The sequence below is a fragment of the Zingiber officinale genome, chromosome 7A (genome assembly GCF_018446385.1).
Source record: "Zingiber officinale cultivar Zhangliang chromosome 7A, Zo_v1.1, whole genome shotgun sequence".
In the NCBI taxonomy this organism is placed as follows: domain Eukaryota; kingdom Viridiplantae; phylum Streptophyta; class Magnoliopsida; order Zingiberales; family Zingiberaceae; genus Zingiber; species Zingiber officinale.
The window spans coordinates 110,671,093-110,689,171 of NC_055998.1; the positions used below are offsets into that span (position 1 = coordinate 110,671,093).

At 35.6% G+C, this 18,079-nt stretch overlaps 1 protein-coding gene across 1 annotated transcript; it reads left to right on the top strand.

Moving 5' to 3' along the window:
• Positions 1–2,898: 2,898 nt before the first annotated feature.
• Positions 2,899–3,822, top strand: LOC121999608. Its single transcript, XM_042554267.1, has 2 exons — positions 2,899–3,161; positions 3,656–3,822. Exons 1-2 carry the CDS (start codon positions 2,972–2,974, stop codon positions 3,820–3,822), a joined length of 357 nt encoding a protein of 118 aa, XP_042410201.1. The 5' UTR covers positions 2,899–2,971.
• The last annotated feature ends 14,257 nt before the right edge of the window (positions 3,823–18,079 follow it).

Consider the following 18,079-nt stretch of genomic DNA (forward strand, 5'->3'; position numbering starts at 1 on the left):
CTCATGCTATGAGAAAAAACAAGAAGAGAAAGAGAAAAGAGGAGGAATTGAACCTCGCTATTAATGGATTTTTTGAAAGAAGAAAATAAAATTACTATACGGTGGAAAAGAGGAAGTCAGAAAAGAGATTTTTTTTAGGACAAAAAAACGTAAGAAAGGAAAATAGGGGAGAAAGAAGATTCTAAGAAAGCTAAAGAGATCACAGAAGCGGCAGGACAGAAAGCCTAAGAAAAGGCGACACCAATGAAGGAGGTGTCACAGGATGGACTTGAACCCGTGAAGGAGAAAGCGAAGGAAGCGGTGGAGTCGCTAAATTTGTAGTGAAAGGGGGGGGGGGGTTGGTGATACAAGGATGTCGGCGGCGGAGGGACAACAAGAACTTTTTTTTTTGACGCCGATAAGGGCGATGGTGGGTTGCCTTTGGACGACGACGCCTCCTCTAGCTGCAGCAATAGGTGAACAGTAGATAAGATGCGACAGCGGCGAATCCCGTTGGCGTCAGCGGCAGAGGAAGGAGAAGAAAGCTATTTTTTTTTTTTGGAACCGTGAGAAAAAGAAATGCGGAAGAGAGGAGAAAAAGAAAGAAATTTTTTTTAAAAAAGATTGTTGTTAAGTTTAACGCTCTATATCATATTGATAATAGAATTCACACATATTATTAATGATAACATATGGTATATATAAATACTGAAAATAAGAAAATACATAAATTAAGAAAACAATAATTACTGCATAATAATAATTATTCTCTAATAATTAGGAAACAAATAACTATTTTCTAATAATAATTATTCCCTAATAATTAGGAAATAAATAATTATTTACTTATATATTTCTCATTATATATATTTCTCTTCCTCTCTTTTATATTTTAAATTATATATAATTAAATTTTTATAAAATTTAAATTTATAAATTAACAACTAAATAATGTTACCTAACTTTCTTTTAATATTTTAATATTTTTATTTATTTAAACAGAAATAAAAAAAATACGAAAAAGTAACTCCTTGAATTAGGAGCCGCTTTCTAGAAATCAACGAAAGAGCTCCCTCCTATTATGGGAGGGAGCTCCTTCAGAGCATCTATGTCAGGAGCTCCCACTGTGGATGTTCTAATCGAATTTATCTTTTAATGTTGTCAAATGTTCAAGTTAAGTCTCGTTATTATTTGATAAATTAATTTAGTATGCAGAATACTCAACTCGGAAAGCTCTAGTAGTTCAGTTGGACCCGATACTAGGCAAGCGAAGTCTCAACAGATTGTAGAACCAGATAGGTAATCCAGATGGGTCGAGTGAATCTAACATCTGGCAAGTGAACTTGATAGGTCTAGAGGATCCAACATCGAGTCAAGTGGTAGTTCTAGCAGCCGATCCAATTTTGAGCGGTTAAGTCCAAATAGGTCTGAAGGACCCAATCTTTGATAAATGAGTTGGGGTAACCTACTAGAGAGAGTACAGTGAGGTCGTGTCTTGGTAAGGGACAAACTTAAGGCGCTAATCCAATTAAAGAAATCGACGAAGATTTTTAAGTTGAGATTAGGACCGTCCATACTGTCTTACTTATATTTTGATATATCTATTTAACTCTATTTTAAAGGATCATTATTATTATATATCTGTGTTAACTCTGTTTTGCAGATAAAATGCAATTCTAGGTTGACTAATGTTCGGTCGACCGAACAAACGATGTGGTAGAACAATTCAAAACTCGCAAACTTGGTAAACTGCAGGATTAGTCGATCGAACTATAAACGGAATTATAGATGATCATATCGAATCCTCCTTAGAATGGAAACTAGAGAATCAGTCAACTATTAAGCTTGATCAATCGATCAAACACTGAAAATCACAGGATCAGACGATTCAAATCATTACATAAAAGGAAGGCACAGAATTCAGTCGATCGATAGATAGATAAGTCGACTGAAATCCGTCAACTTAATAATTTTTCAATCGACCTAACGATACCTATAAAAGAAGGCCTTGAGCACTGAGCCGAGTAAAATTCTTTGACCTTTGATTCATTATACTCCTGCTGCTACTCTTTGTGCAAGTGCAAGTACCTTGTCTCCGAAAAACTCTCCAACAACTAAGCTTGATCTTCATAATTATTATTGTTGGTAATCTTACTTTATTATACTTATAATTCCATTGTATTCATAATTATACAAAAAATTCATATTAGATTATCTATCGGAAATGATCGTGAAATTTGAAGTAGTAGTTAGTCGAACTACAAACTAAGTAAATCGAACGTGTATATGTGTCTATTATTTTTTACTCCTGTTGTACTTTGATTTGATTTTATAAGACAAAGAAAGAAAAAATTTCGAAACGAACGAGATTCACTCCGCTTGCTCTCTCTTTTCTTTCACAATCCAACCGTTTTTCCTTTTATAATTAATTTTTAACTACAAACTTTTATTTGTTAATTTTCCAATAATCAATTTTAAATAAAACATGCAATTGTCTGATAGATAATGTATATGATTTTCTCGGACACCCCCTCCCGCGGGGAGTGTTGCACCTGTTAATTACATACAGAATTAACTTATTGCCAATTTTAATGAATTACCTTATTAAGATTTTTGGTTAATCAATTTGATAATTTTGGAGGGCATTTTTGATACAATGAGCGAGCCTTGTATGCGCAATTTCCAATAGGAGGGTTTGTTCTTTTACATTATTTTATTGGTCGGGGTCGATTTGAATGTTTGCTCGACCAAAGTTACCAATAAGCCGACGATGCATGACATGACTCACATCCACGTATGGTTCAAAATGACTGGTCAGTCGTGTGGGGCTTCTGGCACCGCGTATGATCATTTGCTAAAAATGACCACGCATTTCCCCCGGGTATCTTTGGGTAACAAGCTTGGGGTAAGATTATAAACATTAGGTAAAGTATTCCTTCCATCACGCCTCGGAAGGGACTTTGGTCGGGGATCTTGCCGAGGTCAGAGAGACATGACGGCGCCTTCGCCTCCTCTAGCCACTGGCTTCGGCCGCTTCCCCAGCTTCTTCTGCTGGCCATCCGCCCGATCTCCACACCACCTCCTTACGCCGCCAATTGCCAAAAGCATCACTGCATCTCCCAGTAGAGGAAGAGTAATCTGCAACAGCAGCAGCGGCGACAGGACACCTACTTCTGGTTCAGGTGAACCTTCCCCGTTTCCAAATCCCTTTCTTTCTTTCCCTCTTTCTCTCTTTCTCTCTTTCTTTTGTAGATTACTTGATTTTTTATTTTCTTTGATTAATAACAATATTTTGTTTCCTTTCTCTAAAGTAATATTTCCCATACCGTGAATCTGCAGTAAATTAAATAACCGTAATTGTTACCCAGGTATTGTATTATAGATTAAAAAAATCAGTCGTTCAGAAAAAAATGATGGTCGAGTAGATTTTCAAAAAGCTGATCATTGTGTTGTCCAATATTTAAAATCATTGTCTTGTGCAAAATAAGGACATAAAAGAACCAAGTTATTGTAATCTTGTTTGTGATATTTTTGTATTTTACGTCATACTTCGCCAACTGGTGATGTGGGCCATAATTTTTGTTCTTTAATCACTTCAATATTCGTTATCCCTGCAGTGACATTACAGCTATATCACAATATGTTAAATCTGACCAATGATCTTTATATCTCTTAGGTGATAATGATAGTAAAGTAGTTCTGGATGCATTTTTCTTGGGCAAAGCATTTGCAGAGGCTGTAAATGAAAGAATAGAGTCTACTGTAGGAGAAATCCTTAGTATGGTTGGTCAATGGCAAGCTGAGCAACAAAAAGAAGTTCAAGACTTTCAGGTTAATACATGACCAATATGAAAATGTTACCTTTTTACAATGATTTTATTACATTTTCTACTTAATTCTGCTGTGAATTTGTTTTTATCATGTTACGGGGAAATTGTCATGAAATCTAATATATGCTAGACGAAAATGATTACTATCATCTTGGAAGTTATTTAAAAGATTTATTTACAAACTGTTATTATTGAAGTCTTAAAAATATGTGATCAACCAGGGTGCCATTCCACTTGATGACAGTGTATAAAATGGCAATCAAAACTATAATAGCAATAAATAACTTAAGATAAACAAGAGTTGTTCAATTTATAAATATATACAACAAGAATATACAATATTAAAATGTCAAACGGAGAGAATGAACGGTACCAAGTAAACTAAATCATGTATTCAACACACTATACAATTGTTGAAACCAATTGTTGAAACCAACTCAATCCTCAAAATCAACCTTTAGTTGCAATACTAAAGGCCAAGGAAAAATAGTCTGTAAACACAAATTAGTAAGTGGGTATAAGAAATATATGTATCAATTTAGTTTTGATTAAAAGTTCAAGATATCATTTAAGTCATAATTTGTATTACAACTTTATCTTTCCCATTTCGGGGTCTTTATTTTAATATAAACTCAATTTTATTATTAATTTTTTGCTTATTTATCACCAATTAATTTATCAATTATTTCTCTTATTTAACACTATCTTTTGTTACAAATTGATTTACTTTTAATCATCACTTTCTAATCATCACTGGTAAATCTTATTAAGAGGTTAATCACTAGATTCAAATCCTCATAGAATAAATAATATCATCTCATAAATGGGTTAAAGACGTCAACTATGATATACAACTATATAGTTCTATCGTACCCGTGGGGCCGACGATACTGGGCCGCTTGGGGTGTGCGATATCACCTTTTTGCTCCTATATAGTGCTATCGTTCAAATAAATAGTGACTATAGATGACAACACGCTACCACATCTCCAAGTGGGTAATCATATCCTTTAATAAAAAGGTAGGATCAAAGTTTATACTCCTAAGTAATTTTTCTTCATTTATAATACTAGTTGTTTGACTTTAGGTCTTTACACCACAACTATTCTATTTTGGTTTATATCTTATTGGTTAGTTTGAGGGACTAATGTAAATCACCTTTTTAATGAAGATTGTGCTAATTTGATTATATATTAGCATATAGTCTTCAATTAAGGGGCGTACAATAAAAAAAGGTGCATGAATATGAACATATAAATCAATGAGTAGTATGAAAAGGAAATGAGTCACAAATATGAATCAATCATTAAACTTTTGAAAGCAAGTCCTTCCCATGTTAATTCCTACGTCATCACCCATGTATATGCACAAAAGAAAAGGTATTTGCCCCTAATGGTTTGTAATTATTCTGAAATTCATTTTGCTAATTTAATATTTTCTTAACCCCATTCCAAAATAGTTATACTAGCATATATATAATCTATTTTTACACATTTAAATTATGTATAAGAAGTATGTAAATGAGTCTGAGAATATATTTACCTACATATATACTCCAAGTAGGGATTTGAGGATCTGCAAGTTAATGTGCCGCCTCAAATGAGTAACTACAAGTACAAGTATAAACACAATTTAGAAAAACTTAAAAACCAAATTCAATAATAATAGAAAACTTAAGAATTTATTAGAATCCAATCTTGATCTAGCTAAGTCAATACAATCTAAGTTACAAAAACCAACTTTTGCTACTAACACCTAACTATTATTTCCCATCCTAAATAAAATACACCAACCTTAAACAACAATATAGTAAACTTAGATGTTTACCTCACAAATTCTTCTCGATCGATGGAATAACATAGGTGTTCCAATAATATAAACCCCCCAAGCCAATCAAACCAAAATAACAAGTTATGATTAGTCTAAGATAGGTAGCCATTTTCTAATGCTAACAAGCAAATTGATTATTGAATTCTTACTTGTAAATTGGCTGAAGTTGGTGTACTAGGGCAAGGCCAGGTTGCAATGATGCCATCAATTCTAGGCATCACATGGTGGATGGTGGCTTTGCCCAAAGCATGGGGAAGAAGAGAAAAAGAGGGGAAAAGGGAGGAGTTGGCTGTAGTGACACTAAGGAGAGTAGGCCATTGCTAGTGGTGGGGCATCAGGCAAAAGGAAACAAGGAGAAAAAGGAGAAAAGAAAAAAAAGGAGAAATAGTGGCAGCCTGTGCTCGAGCAGCACCAGTAGCTTCTGCTAACGCAAGCGCCAAGAGAAGGAAGAAAATGAGGAAGAATAAAAAAAATATGAGGAGAGGTGGTAAGAGGTGGCAATATCTCTCAGTATTGATGGTGATAGTTGCTTAGGTGAGAACAATGGAGATCGCGTGATCACACACAACAAAATAAGAGGGACAGGAAAAATGAGAGAGGTTATCTATTTTTTCTCTTAAATTTAAAATGCAAAAATTTAAATATGATAAAAATTCTATATCTAACAAAAGATATTCTAATATTGTCTTTGCATTTAGCTCCTTTTACTTTGGAAAAGAGATATATACACACACGCATGGAGATCCTTATGTTGACACCTGAAACAAAATTTGGGAAAACTTGAAGAAGAGAGAAAAATAACAAAACAATTTTCAGCTTTGTTTAATTGTTTAAAGGCAAAGGTAAAGGTAAAGAAAGCATATAATGTAATTGTTATTTTTAATTGATTATCTATTATAAAGGTGTAAAGAATAATAATAATTTGAAACATGTAACATAAACTATTGCTTATAAATTAGAAATAAAAAATATCAATGTTTTTGTAAGCTAGTGGATGGCCTACAACATAGGGCATGTGTGGTATGTTTGGCATATATGATTAACAATTAAATTATATTAAAATAAAATTAATTGATGTTATCAGTAAAAATGACTAATCAGTCTATTAGAAAGAATAATTTTTTTCAATATTGCTTAGTTTAAGACTTTTTTCATGTTACCCATTCTTAATTTACCTAGATATTCAGCTTAGGATAGTTGGGTATTTGATTTCTATAAACACATAAGTTGTATTCTCTTCGTGATGTAATAAAGAGATTTTTCTCTCATCTTGGCATCAAAGCCAACTTGCCTCATACACTTTTTCCCCTCCATTTCCAAGTTTGTGCCCTCTTTTTTTTGTCTTCTCTGTCGAAGAAGTGACAAGGCTTCGACGTTTCACCTTGGCCCTTCTATAAGCCTGACTTCATTACTACCTGGTGATCCCCTATAGAGATTCCTGCACCAATGTGCATGGTGGAGATGACCTTACAATACCACTACTGTCACTCAGGTCTTCGACCTTGTCATGGTTTGTTTCCCCTTGTATCCAATTGCAGCCCACGAAGTTATGGCTAACCTAGCCTCCTCAATGTCTGCCCCCTTACTCTCAGCTGCTACCTAAGTCATCACCTGCCCATCTTGTGTCTCCACTTTTCTTTGTCTTCAAAGAAGTGATTTGCATCAAAATTAATTAAAAAACCAGAAAACTAAAAAAAAAAAAAAGTAAGATCAAAGAAAAAAAAAATCTTTTAATCTGTTGTAGGAATAAACATTAAGTTCAACAATTCTAACCATCTCCCATCGGATTGAGTATTTGAAGTTCATGTTTGCTTTTATAGTAGTATCCAATTCACAATTACTTTGTTCATAATCTTTCTACTTTGTAAGAAACACAAGATAGTCATTGACAAAAGACAAATGTATTTTCATTAAAAAAATGTCTCTCATACAAGTATTTGTAGTTACTTTAAATTTAAAATAAGATGATCATTTAGCAATACATGGTACGTGGGATGATTTAGTCATAAATCATTTAATATCTCCAAATTCTAAGATTTCAAGGTCGAACATGAAGAATTTCAAGTAGCAAAATGCCTTTCTAGTCTAGATGATTCCCTCAATGCAATTTAGTCACAGTTACTTGTCAATGCTACTGATCATCATTGTCAAATGCCTTGTCATCAATCCTTCATGCAATGCTTACATGTACCACCACGTGTTCTCCACTCGTAGATATGATCCAACATAACCAGACAAGGTCAAGGATGTGCCCATGGACATGATTTATGCCATCCTTGTGTAGACTGTGCCACTGTGGATGCACCAACAAACCATCATTACTGGGATAAGTTTGGGTGACCACCCGCAACTAAAGTTGTTAATGAAGCCACCATGATTGCACTCTAGTAGCCACGACAATCACCATTAACTCTCCAGAATATAAGCAATTTCATGCTTTACTCAAGAGCTCCCCTGGATTATTGAATTTTGTTGCAACTATTTCAACTTTTACTTCTTCGATGGTACAATCCAAGACCTTATGATTACTTGATTTTTGTGCATCTTTTATGCATGACGAGTAATCACAATTTGTTTTTTTTTCCTTGTCACCCTTCCAGTTTACCTCCAGTATCTAGTGTGAATCAAGGATTAAGGTGTCGTTTCGTGCCGGGCGGCACGGACGGTTTTTACCGTTCCGTCGCCCGCCCGAAATCGGCACCCGACACTCAATGATTTCGGTGCGCGGGCGTGGAGCTGTGCTTTCGGCGCGTGATACGCGTGTTGATGCGCGCCAGCACAAGCGACACTTGCGATCGATAAATCGCGCGACAGAAGGAACTGAATCAATTCCTTCTGTCGCGTGCAAAAACCCTATAAAACGTACCAGCGAGAGTGATTAGCAGCGGCGAGGCGCGGCATGGCGAGGCGAGGCGAGCAGGGACAGCGGCGAGGCGAGGCGAGCGGCGGCGGCGAGGCAAGGCGAGGTGAGGCGTCCGGCGACTCCTTCGGTGCCGCCGGACCCTTGCGATGCGTGATCGCGGCGCGTTCGCGGTGCGGTGCGGTGCGGTGCGTGCGTTTAAGAAAATAAATTATAAATTAGATTTATAACAATTCCTAAGATAGGCGTGATATTCCAAACAGGCTTTTATAAATCCTAATTAAATTTTCTCAATAAAAATTAAAATATATAAAAAATATATTTAAAAATCAAAATTTTAATTATTATTTTGAAAAATTAATTTTTAATGTTTTAAATTGTATTTAAATTTTAAAAAAATTATAATAAATCTGTTTAAAATTTTAAAAAAATTATAAAAATTCAGATATATATTATAATATTTTTTATTTAAAATTTAGTTCAATTTTTTTTTAAAAATAATAAAAATTCAGATTTATCATTTATATTCTAATATTCTAAAAAAATAAAAATTCTAAAAAAAATTAATAAATTAAATTTATATTTTGATATTTTTATTATTTTATATTTTTAAAATAATAATTAATTAATTAATTTGTATAATTATTATATATAAAGTAACATCTTTATGTTAATTTATATATTTATTATAGATAATATTTTTTTATCTTAGAATTAATTTAAAATTTGGATCCATGAATATTAACTTTTGTACTTTTGTAATATGTTTAGAAATATTACAAGTCTTTTATTTTAAAAATCTTGATAAAGGTATGTGTCATGTTTATGATTCCTAATAAACCACTTATAATTTTATGCAATTTTGATCATTCTGAATTTAGAAAGGTGAATTAATATTTTTAGGAGATTGTTTCAAATTTTAAAAAGTGGCTCTCTATAATTTATATATTTAATTTGTAAATTTACAATGAAATATATTCTTAACGTTATAAAATGATGATCATTAGCTGGAAATGTGTATTATTCTTATTTTTTTTTATAATACATAGGTAATGGCACCCAAACAACAATCTCATGATCCAGCTTGGAGACACGCACGTCGATTAGAAAATCGATTCCATTGGCAATGTTTGGATTGCGATATGATTGGACGCGGCGGCGAGGTCACACGCCTAAACCAACATCTTACTGGTGGATATCCAGATGTTTCTAATTGTCCAAAAGTTTCTCAAGAAGTTCGTCGTGCAATGAAAGAGGAACTTGATGGCAAAAAGACATTAAAGTATAAACAACAACGAGAACGTGAACTTGTTGATAGTCGAAGCTCTAAAGAACCAATCTATGGTGAAATGAAAGGTCGTGGTGAAGTTCCAAATGACGAAGACTTTTTAGCAGCTCTCAATGCCTCTCGAGCTCAATATGACTATGAGCAAAATATGCGACATAGAGTGCAAGTGTTCATATTCCTTCAACACAAGGTGGTATTGGTCGTTTTTCCTTCATGGGACGAAGACGTGCAGTCGATATTGCTGATATCGATCCACTAGCATTCCCGGATCAAGCTAGCAAATAGACTAGGATCGATGATGCGTATTCAAAAGAGAAGAAATCAATCGGTAAAAGTATTGCTAAATTTTTCCATTTTAATCATATTCCCCCTAATGCAGCAAACAACACATACTACCGTAGCATGGTGTCCAACATCCAAAAATCTGGTTCTGGTATTCAACCTCCGATTGCATATGAAATTGCCGGTCCATATTTAGATGAACAAGTGGAGGAGATCAAGACTTGGATCCTATCAAGCAACAAGAGCTATATACGGTTACGTTGATGTGTGATGGGCAAGGCCTACACGGATAAGCATCATCAACTTTCTACTATACTGCAATAGAAGGTGATATTTCATAAATCTATTGATGCAACTACAGAATATCATGATGCACCCTACATATTTCGTTTGATGGATAGTGTAGTTCACGAGATAGGTGCTGAACATATACTACGGTGATTATAGATAATGGTGTCAACTTTAAAAGGGTCGAGAGATATTGGAGCAGGTATCAAACATTATTTTCGACACCACGCCGCGTGGTATCGATTGATGATGGCAGATATCGAAGCTCGATATAGTGAAGATGAAAAAGGTCATTTTAACAAAATTCATCTATAATCATCGTTCACGATTAACGAGGAAATTTATTAACGGGATTCCGCGACAGAGCCATTAGACCATCACTTTCATCGACATCGCCGAATCGAAAGTCGACAGCGTCTCTGCGATCGAGCCTCGATATTCAACGATCGGCTGCAGGAGGCATAAAACATACGTCGGGACTATATCGCAGATATTTTACAATAATATCGACGCTGTTTCACGCAGTCGACGATGACAGTCACAAACGGGCACGCTACCACCATTCACGAGCAAGAGAAATTATCGCCCCATCAACATTCACATCGGATCACTGAAGACGGACGATCAACGGAAAACCATTCATTCGTTAGCACGCATTTTTAACGATAACGCACTTTATCGCATTACATCATATACGCCATTACATTATCTCAACCGATATCATCGTTATATCCGCACAAACGATATTACCCACACGACTCGCACACGACAAACACGAACATCACCGAGACCATTAACGAAAGTCGACATTTCGAGACATACGGTTAGCATCTATCGCAGCCACGCAGTATAAACGGACCAGTAACATAGCAAAATTATTGTCAACAACAATAACACCATTTTAACTTGTTTTATTTATCTTACAGCATGGCGGTGGTTATACGGAGATCAACCACCCAAAGATCGACGGCCTTCAGACAACGCCAGCGGTCGCGTCGTCAACTTTCCTCATTCACAGCATGAACGTTTTGTCGTCGCCGAGAAGACGGTTCACGCTCATTATACGCCGTCAACCGCAACAAAGAGAACGGAACGTGAGTACGGTGACGCACCCATCGATTTCGACCAGCCAGAACGATCCAACGACGGATCGCGACCGCCGAGGCCAAGAACCATACGACGAAGCAGAGACCACGACCATCATCCTCTTTCATCATCGCATCGAAAACAGCCGAGATATCCAAGAAGACGACGGCTGATCACAACCGATTTCAGATCCGGCCCAGCGCTCAAACATCACAACCCACCAAAGTCCATGATAGCAGCAGCCCCCGCATTACTAAAAGAAAGAAAGGCAACCGCCACGGAAAGCGGTTAATTTAGACAAACCACCGACGCACGACGAGCAAGAACGACGACGATGACGAACATCACCTTTCGACATCGACCGACGAGTTCGAACGAGATATGACGCCGATAGCAGCACCGCGAGTGACGACCGCGACGATCAGCGGCACCCCCATCAGCACAGACACGATACACGCACACGCAACCAGACGACGATCACGAGCCGAGGCCATTCATCAACGCCGACAGACAAACAAAGAAAGCTCATAAATCAAGATACGCGAGAGTCGAGATCGACGGTCGGTTCATCACCGCAACCTCTTATTACAACCCACGCACCATACGCGATCCGCCAACCGCAGCCTGGATGACGCTATCTCATCCCACGCTTATTATTCGCTCGATTTTAATTCATTCAGCGACGAATCGAGCACGCCGAGAATCACGCGACGTCCGACGGCACGACGATCGTCATCGAGTCGACACCAGCCGCAGCAGCCCATTCGACACGCCACCCTTTTAGTAATAAGGCACATATTACGACGCATCACTTAATTGTTATTCATGATCAACTTTTAAAGAAAACTATATTTAATTATTTTTTCTAACCATATTAAGTTGTTCAATAATTGAGAATTTATATAAAATTAATTTACAACTTATTTTTAAATTATACACCATAAATATATTTATCTAATAATTACTATATATAAATAAAAAAAATACCGAAACAGTATCGTCACGGCACGATACGATACCGAAACAGTATCGTTCCGGTCCGGGACCGAAACCTCAGCATGGGTCGAGATTTTAAACCCAAATTTTATTTGTATATAGTAAATTATTAGATAAATATATTTATTGTGTATAATTTAAAAATAAGTTGTATATTAATTTTATATAAATTTTCAATTATTGAATAACTTAATATGGTTAGAAAAAGTAATTAAATATAGTTTTCTTTAAAAAAATTGATCTATGAATAACTTGAATTAAAATTGATACATCATAATATGTTACCTTATTAATACCAAAAGGAGTGGCGTGAATCAGATGGAAGCATTGGTTCTTGCGACATTCTGCTTAGGTCAACTCCATAGTTCTCCAATGACCAGATTAAATAAGCATCCCATGACATGCAATATTGATATTGATTTCTCCACATGTTCATCAACGTGTCTCGATTCATCACTGGATGTTGGATTTGAACTGGCACCACTGAAATCGGAACGGGTACAGGTACAGGCACAGGATAAGGATAAGGATAAGTATACGTCACCATATGATGCATCAGAGTTATAATAAGAAGGTTGCGAGTATGATGAACTTCGACTAGAATCAATCTCAGCTAAACTCTCCCGCATATCTTGATAATTATGAGCTTTCTTTTGTTTGTCACCCTTATATCGACGTTGATATTGAATAGTACTACCTCTAGCTCCATGATCATCATCTTGAGTTGCATATGCGTAATCTATCTCACATGTCCATGGCTCTAGTGCTAGAGTAGGGGGGACATAATTTTTACCACTAGATGCATCACCACTGTCATCACTTCCATGAGTACTTGTACTGCTATCAACATCACTATCCTCATTTCGAACTTCTCGTCGGACTACAGTGTCAGAAGGTGATGATGTTTCATCACTGTCATCATGTTCTTACTCATCAATTGCATCGAGTGGATTTTCTTTAATTCTAAATTGACCACTTCCCATAAAAGTAGGAGGTTTGCCTTTTTCTTTCTTTTTAGTAAAAATTGCACGAGCTTTGCCTTTGTCTTTATATATGGACTTTGGTTGGGTTTGTGATGTTTGAGAACGCCTAGACCGAGATCCAGAAAATCGAAATTCTTGATCAAAAGCTTCATCATTTTCTTCCTCGCAGATATCTCCTCTAGCTTGTATTTTTTCAATCTGTTGAGTAAGAAATTGAGATGGTCGTGGTGGGTCTCCTGCTTCATCAAGTAATGGATTCTCAGCCTCAACAGCGCTTCACCAATCCATCATTGGATCATTCTCAGTTTGGACAAATCCAATATCAAATGGGTCTACATCACCAGACTCCTGCTCTTCATCCTCTTCTGTTATTGCTCTTAGTTGAAGACGCATATTATAATGAACGTAGACCATTTTCTCTAAGCGACGATAAGAAAGACGATTTTGTACTTTTGTATGAATGAGGGAGAAAGTTGACCAATTTCTTTCACAACCACCAGAATTCAGATTGCAATCTTTTTAAATTCGAGTCGATCCTCCATATTGTAACCACCACTCAGCTGTAAGATAAATAAGAACAAAATTAAAATAATTATTTATATTTGTTGACAATAATTAGTAATAATTTTTACTATATTTACCTGCATCCATTTTATATCTGCATGAAACTGCAATAGGATCGCTAAAAGAACCATATGTCTCTCGAAATAATCGACTTTCATTAATAGTCTCAGCAATTGATTCTGTGTTTGTATGCAGTCTTAATATTACATGTCTGAGGGCCTCTAATAAATCATCATTTGTGCCAAGATTATAACGATATTAATATGCCGGATTGAGATAATAGCCTATAATAATTAAACATATATAATTATTAATAACAATATTAAAAATTCGTTATCATTAAAAAATACGTATCAGCCAAATGAATAGGTTTTCCCATTTGATCATCCCATCTTGTAGTGATTATATCAATGTAATGTTGATACTTGGTCGGTGATTGTAGACGCTTCTTAATTTCCTCTTTTGCTTCATGAATTAGGTGGTAAACGTTGTCCATTTGTGGCTTCTTATCCATATCAACTTTACGTAGAACAACGTACAATGGTTCTATTGCTATAAGAATATCTGCGATATAGTCCCAAAATCTGACCGACATAATAATTTTTTGTAACTCCTTACCTTCAGTCGTGTTAGAATATCGAGAGGCTTCCCAATCCTCAGAAGAGAACATGGCCTTTAATCCGACTTTCTTCTGATTCAACGATTGTAACAGTAGAAAGTGAGTGACAAATCTAGTCGCTCCTGGTCGCAGAATCTCCCCATCAATAAATTTCCTCATTAATCCATGAACCCAATGATGATTATAGATGAATTTTGTTAAAAATTGACCTTTTTTCACTACCTTCTTCACTATATCGAGCTTACCGATATCTGCCATCATCAAATCGATACACTGTGCTGCACATGGTGTCCAAAATAATGTTTGATACCTTTGCTCCAATATCTCTCCAGCCCTTTTTAAAGTTGACACCATTATCTATAATCACCTGTACTATATGTTCTGCACCTATCTCGTGAACTACATTATCCATCAAACGAAATATGTAGGGTGCATCATGATACTCTGTAGTTGCATCAATAGATTTATGAAATATCACCTTTCTATTGCAGTATAGTAGAAAGTTGATGATGCTCATCCGTGTAGGTCCTGTCTAGCCATCACACATCAACGTAACCCCATATAAGCTCTATTGTTTCTTACATGATAGGATCCAAGTCTTGATCTCCTCCACTTGTTCATCTAAATATGGACCGGCAATTTCATATGCAGTCGGAGGTTGAATACCAAGACCAGATTTTTGGATGTTGGACACCATGCTATGGTAGTATGTGTTGTTTGCTGCATTAGGGGGAATATGATTAAAATGGAAAAATTTAGCAATACTTTTACCGATTGATTTCTTCTTCTCTTTTGAATATGCATCATCAATCCTAGTTTGTTTGTTAGCTTGGTCTGGGAATGCTAGTGGATCAATATCAGCAATATCGACTGCACGTCTTCGTCCCATAGAAGGAAAAAAACGACCAATACCACCTTGTATTGAAGGAATACGAACACTTGTACTCTTTCCTAATGTTGATACAGTAGTTGAGCCACTTCAACTGGCACCAGAGTCACTTCTATGTCGCATATTTTGCTCATAGTCATATTGAGCTCGAGAGGCATTGAGAGCTGCTAAAAAGTCTTCGTCATTTGGAACTTCACCATGACCTTCCATTTCATCATAGATTGGTTCTTTAGAGCTTCGACTATCAACAAGTTCACGTTCTCGTTGTTCTTTATACTTTAATGTCTTTTTGCCATCAAGTTCCTCTTTCATTGCATGACGAACTTCTTGAGAAACTTTTGGACAATTAGAAACATCCGGATATCCACCAGCAAGATGTTGTTTTAGGCATGTGACCCCGCCGCCGTGTCCAATCATATCGCAATACAAACATTGCCAATGGAATCGATTTTCTAATCGACTTGCGTGTCTCCAAGCTGGATCATGAGATTGTTGTTTGGGTGTCATTGCTTATGCATTATAAAAAAAATTAAGAATAATACACATTTCCAGGTAATGATCATCATTTTATAACGTTAAGAATATATTTATCATTATAAATTTACAAATTAAATATATAAATTATAAAGAGCCACTTTTTAAAATTTGAAACAATCTCCTAAAAATATTAATTCACCTTTCTAAATTTAAAATGATCAAAATTGCATAAAATTATAAGTGTTTTATTAGGAATCATAAACATGACACATACCTTTATCAAGATTTTTAAAATAAAAGACTTGTAATATTTCTAAACATATTAAAAAGTACAAAAGTTAATATTCATGGATCCAAATTTTAAATTAATTCTAAGATAAAAAAATATTATCTATAATAAATATATAAATTAACATAAAGATGTTACTTTATATGTAATAATTATACAAATTAATTAATTATTATTTTAAAAATATAAAATAATAAAAATATCAAAATATAAATTTAATTTATTAGTTTTTTTTAGAATTTTTATTTTTTTAGAATATTAGAATATAAATGATACATCTGAATTTTTATTATTTTTTAAAAAAATTAAATTTAATTTTAAATAAAAAATATTATAATATATATCTGAATTTTTATAATTTTTTTAAAATTTTAAACAGATTTATTATAATTTTTTAAAAATTTTTAAATACAATTTAAAACATTAAAAATTAATTTTTCAGAATAATAATTAAAATTTTGATTTTTAAATATATTTGAATTTTTATTGAGAAAATTTAATTAGGATTTATAAAAGCATGTTTGGAATATCACGCCTACCTTAGGAATTGTTATAAATCTAATTTATAATTTATTTTCTTAAACCCACGCATCGCACCGCACCGTGAACACGCCGCGGGGAGCGATCACGCCGCTCGGCAGCGGCGGATCACAGGGGTCCGTCGTCCGGCGACTCCTTTGGCGCCGCGCCACTTGCGATGCATACGCGACGGGACGAATAGGGGAAACCGTACCTCTGCCGCTGCTCGCCTCGTCGTCGCCGCTGCTCGCCTCGCCTTGCCGCTGTCGCTGCTCGCCTCGCCTTGCCGCTGTCGCTGCTCGCCTCGCCTCGCCGCTCCTCGCTGCTGTTAATTGCTCTCGCTGGTACGTTTTATAGGGTTTTTGCGCGCGACAGAAGGAATCGATTCGGTTCCTTCTGTCGCGCGATTTATCGATTGCGAGTGTTGCTTGTGCTGGCGCGCATCACGTGTCGAAAGCACAGCTCCACGCCCGCGCGCCGAAATCATTGAGTGTCGGGTGCCGGATTCGGGCGGGCGACGGAACGGTAAAAACTGTCCGTGCCGCTCGGCACGAAACGACACCTTAATCCTTGGTATACATCTTAGCAAAATGACCTTGCTGAAAATAAAAATCAATAACTGCATATTTTAACATAATGATGAATCATATACATGTATCTGAGCTATATTAGGGAGATACACTACTCACCTGTTGCTATTATTTTTATCATTTCTTTATTTTAATCAATTTATGTTATCTATATCCATGGTTTAAAATCTCGAGCTGTGCCGAGGTTTCGGTCCTGGACTGGAATAAGTTTTGTTACCTTATTGTGAGGTTCTGATATAGTTTTGGTATTTTTTAAATATAAAATATATTAATTAAAAATAAAAATTTTAATCTAAATATTTTTAAAATATAAATATAAAATATTATATATATATATTAAATTAATAGGGTAATTTTATTAGGATTTAATTAAACCTATTTAAATTATCTCAATCATAACTAGAAGTTGATTAAAATTATTAACCTAAATTACTTATTAAAACCAAAGTTAAAAATCACCCCTACCTCTCTATTCCATTGTTCTGCAATGACCGTGGGCACGCACGATCCGCGTGACGTATCCTAACTCATCGTTGGGCCCTCTCGACACGTCCAGATGTGTCGCTAGGCTGGTGCGATGCGTCCAGACACATCGCTCAGGCATGCAATGTGCCCGTCGCAGCGTGTTGACATTGTGTCAGTGTCGGTCCGTGGGCGGAACGTGATGTTTCCCTCGTATCAGGTGAAACAACTCAAGATTTTAATCTATGT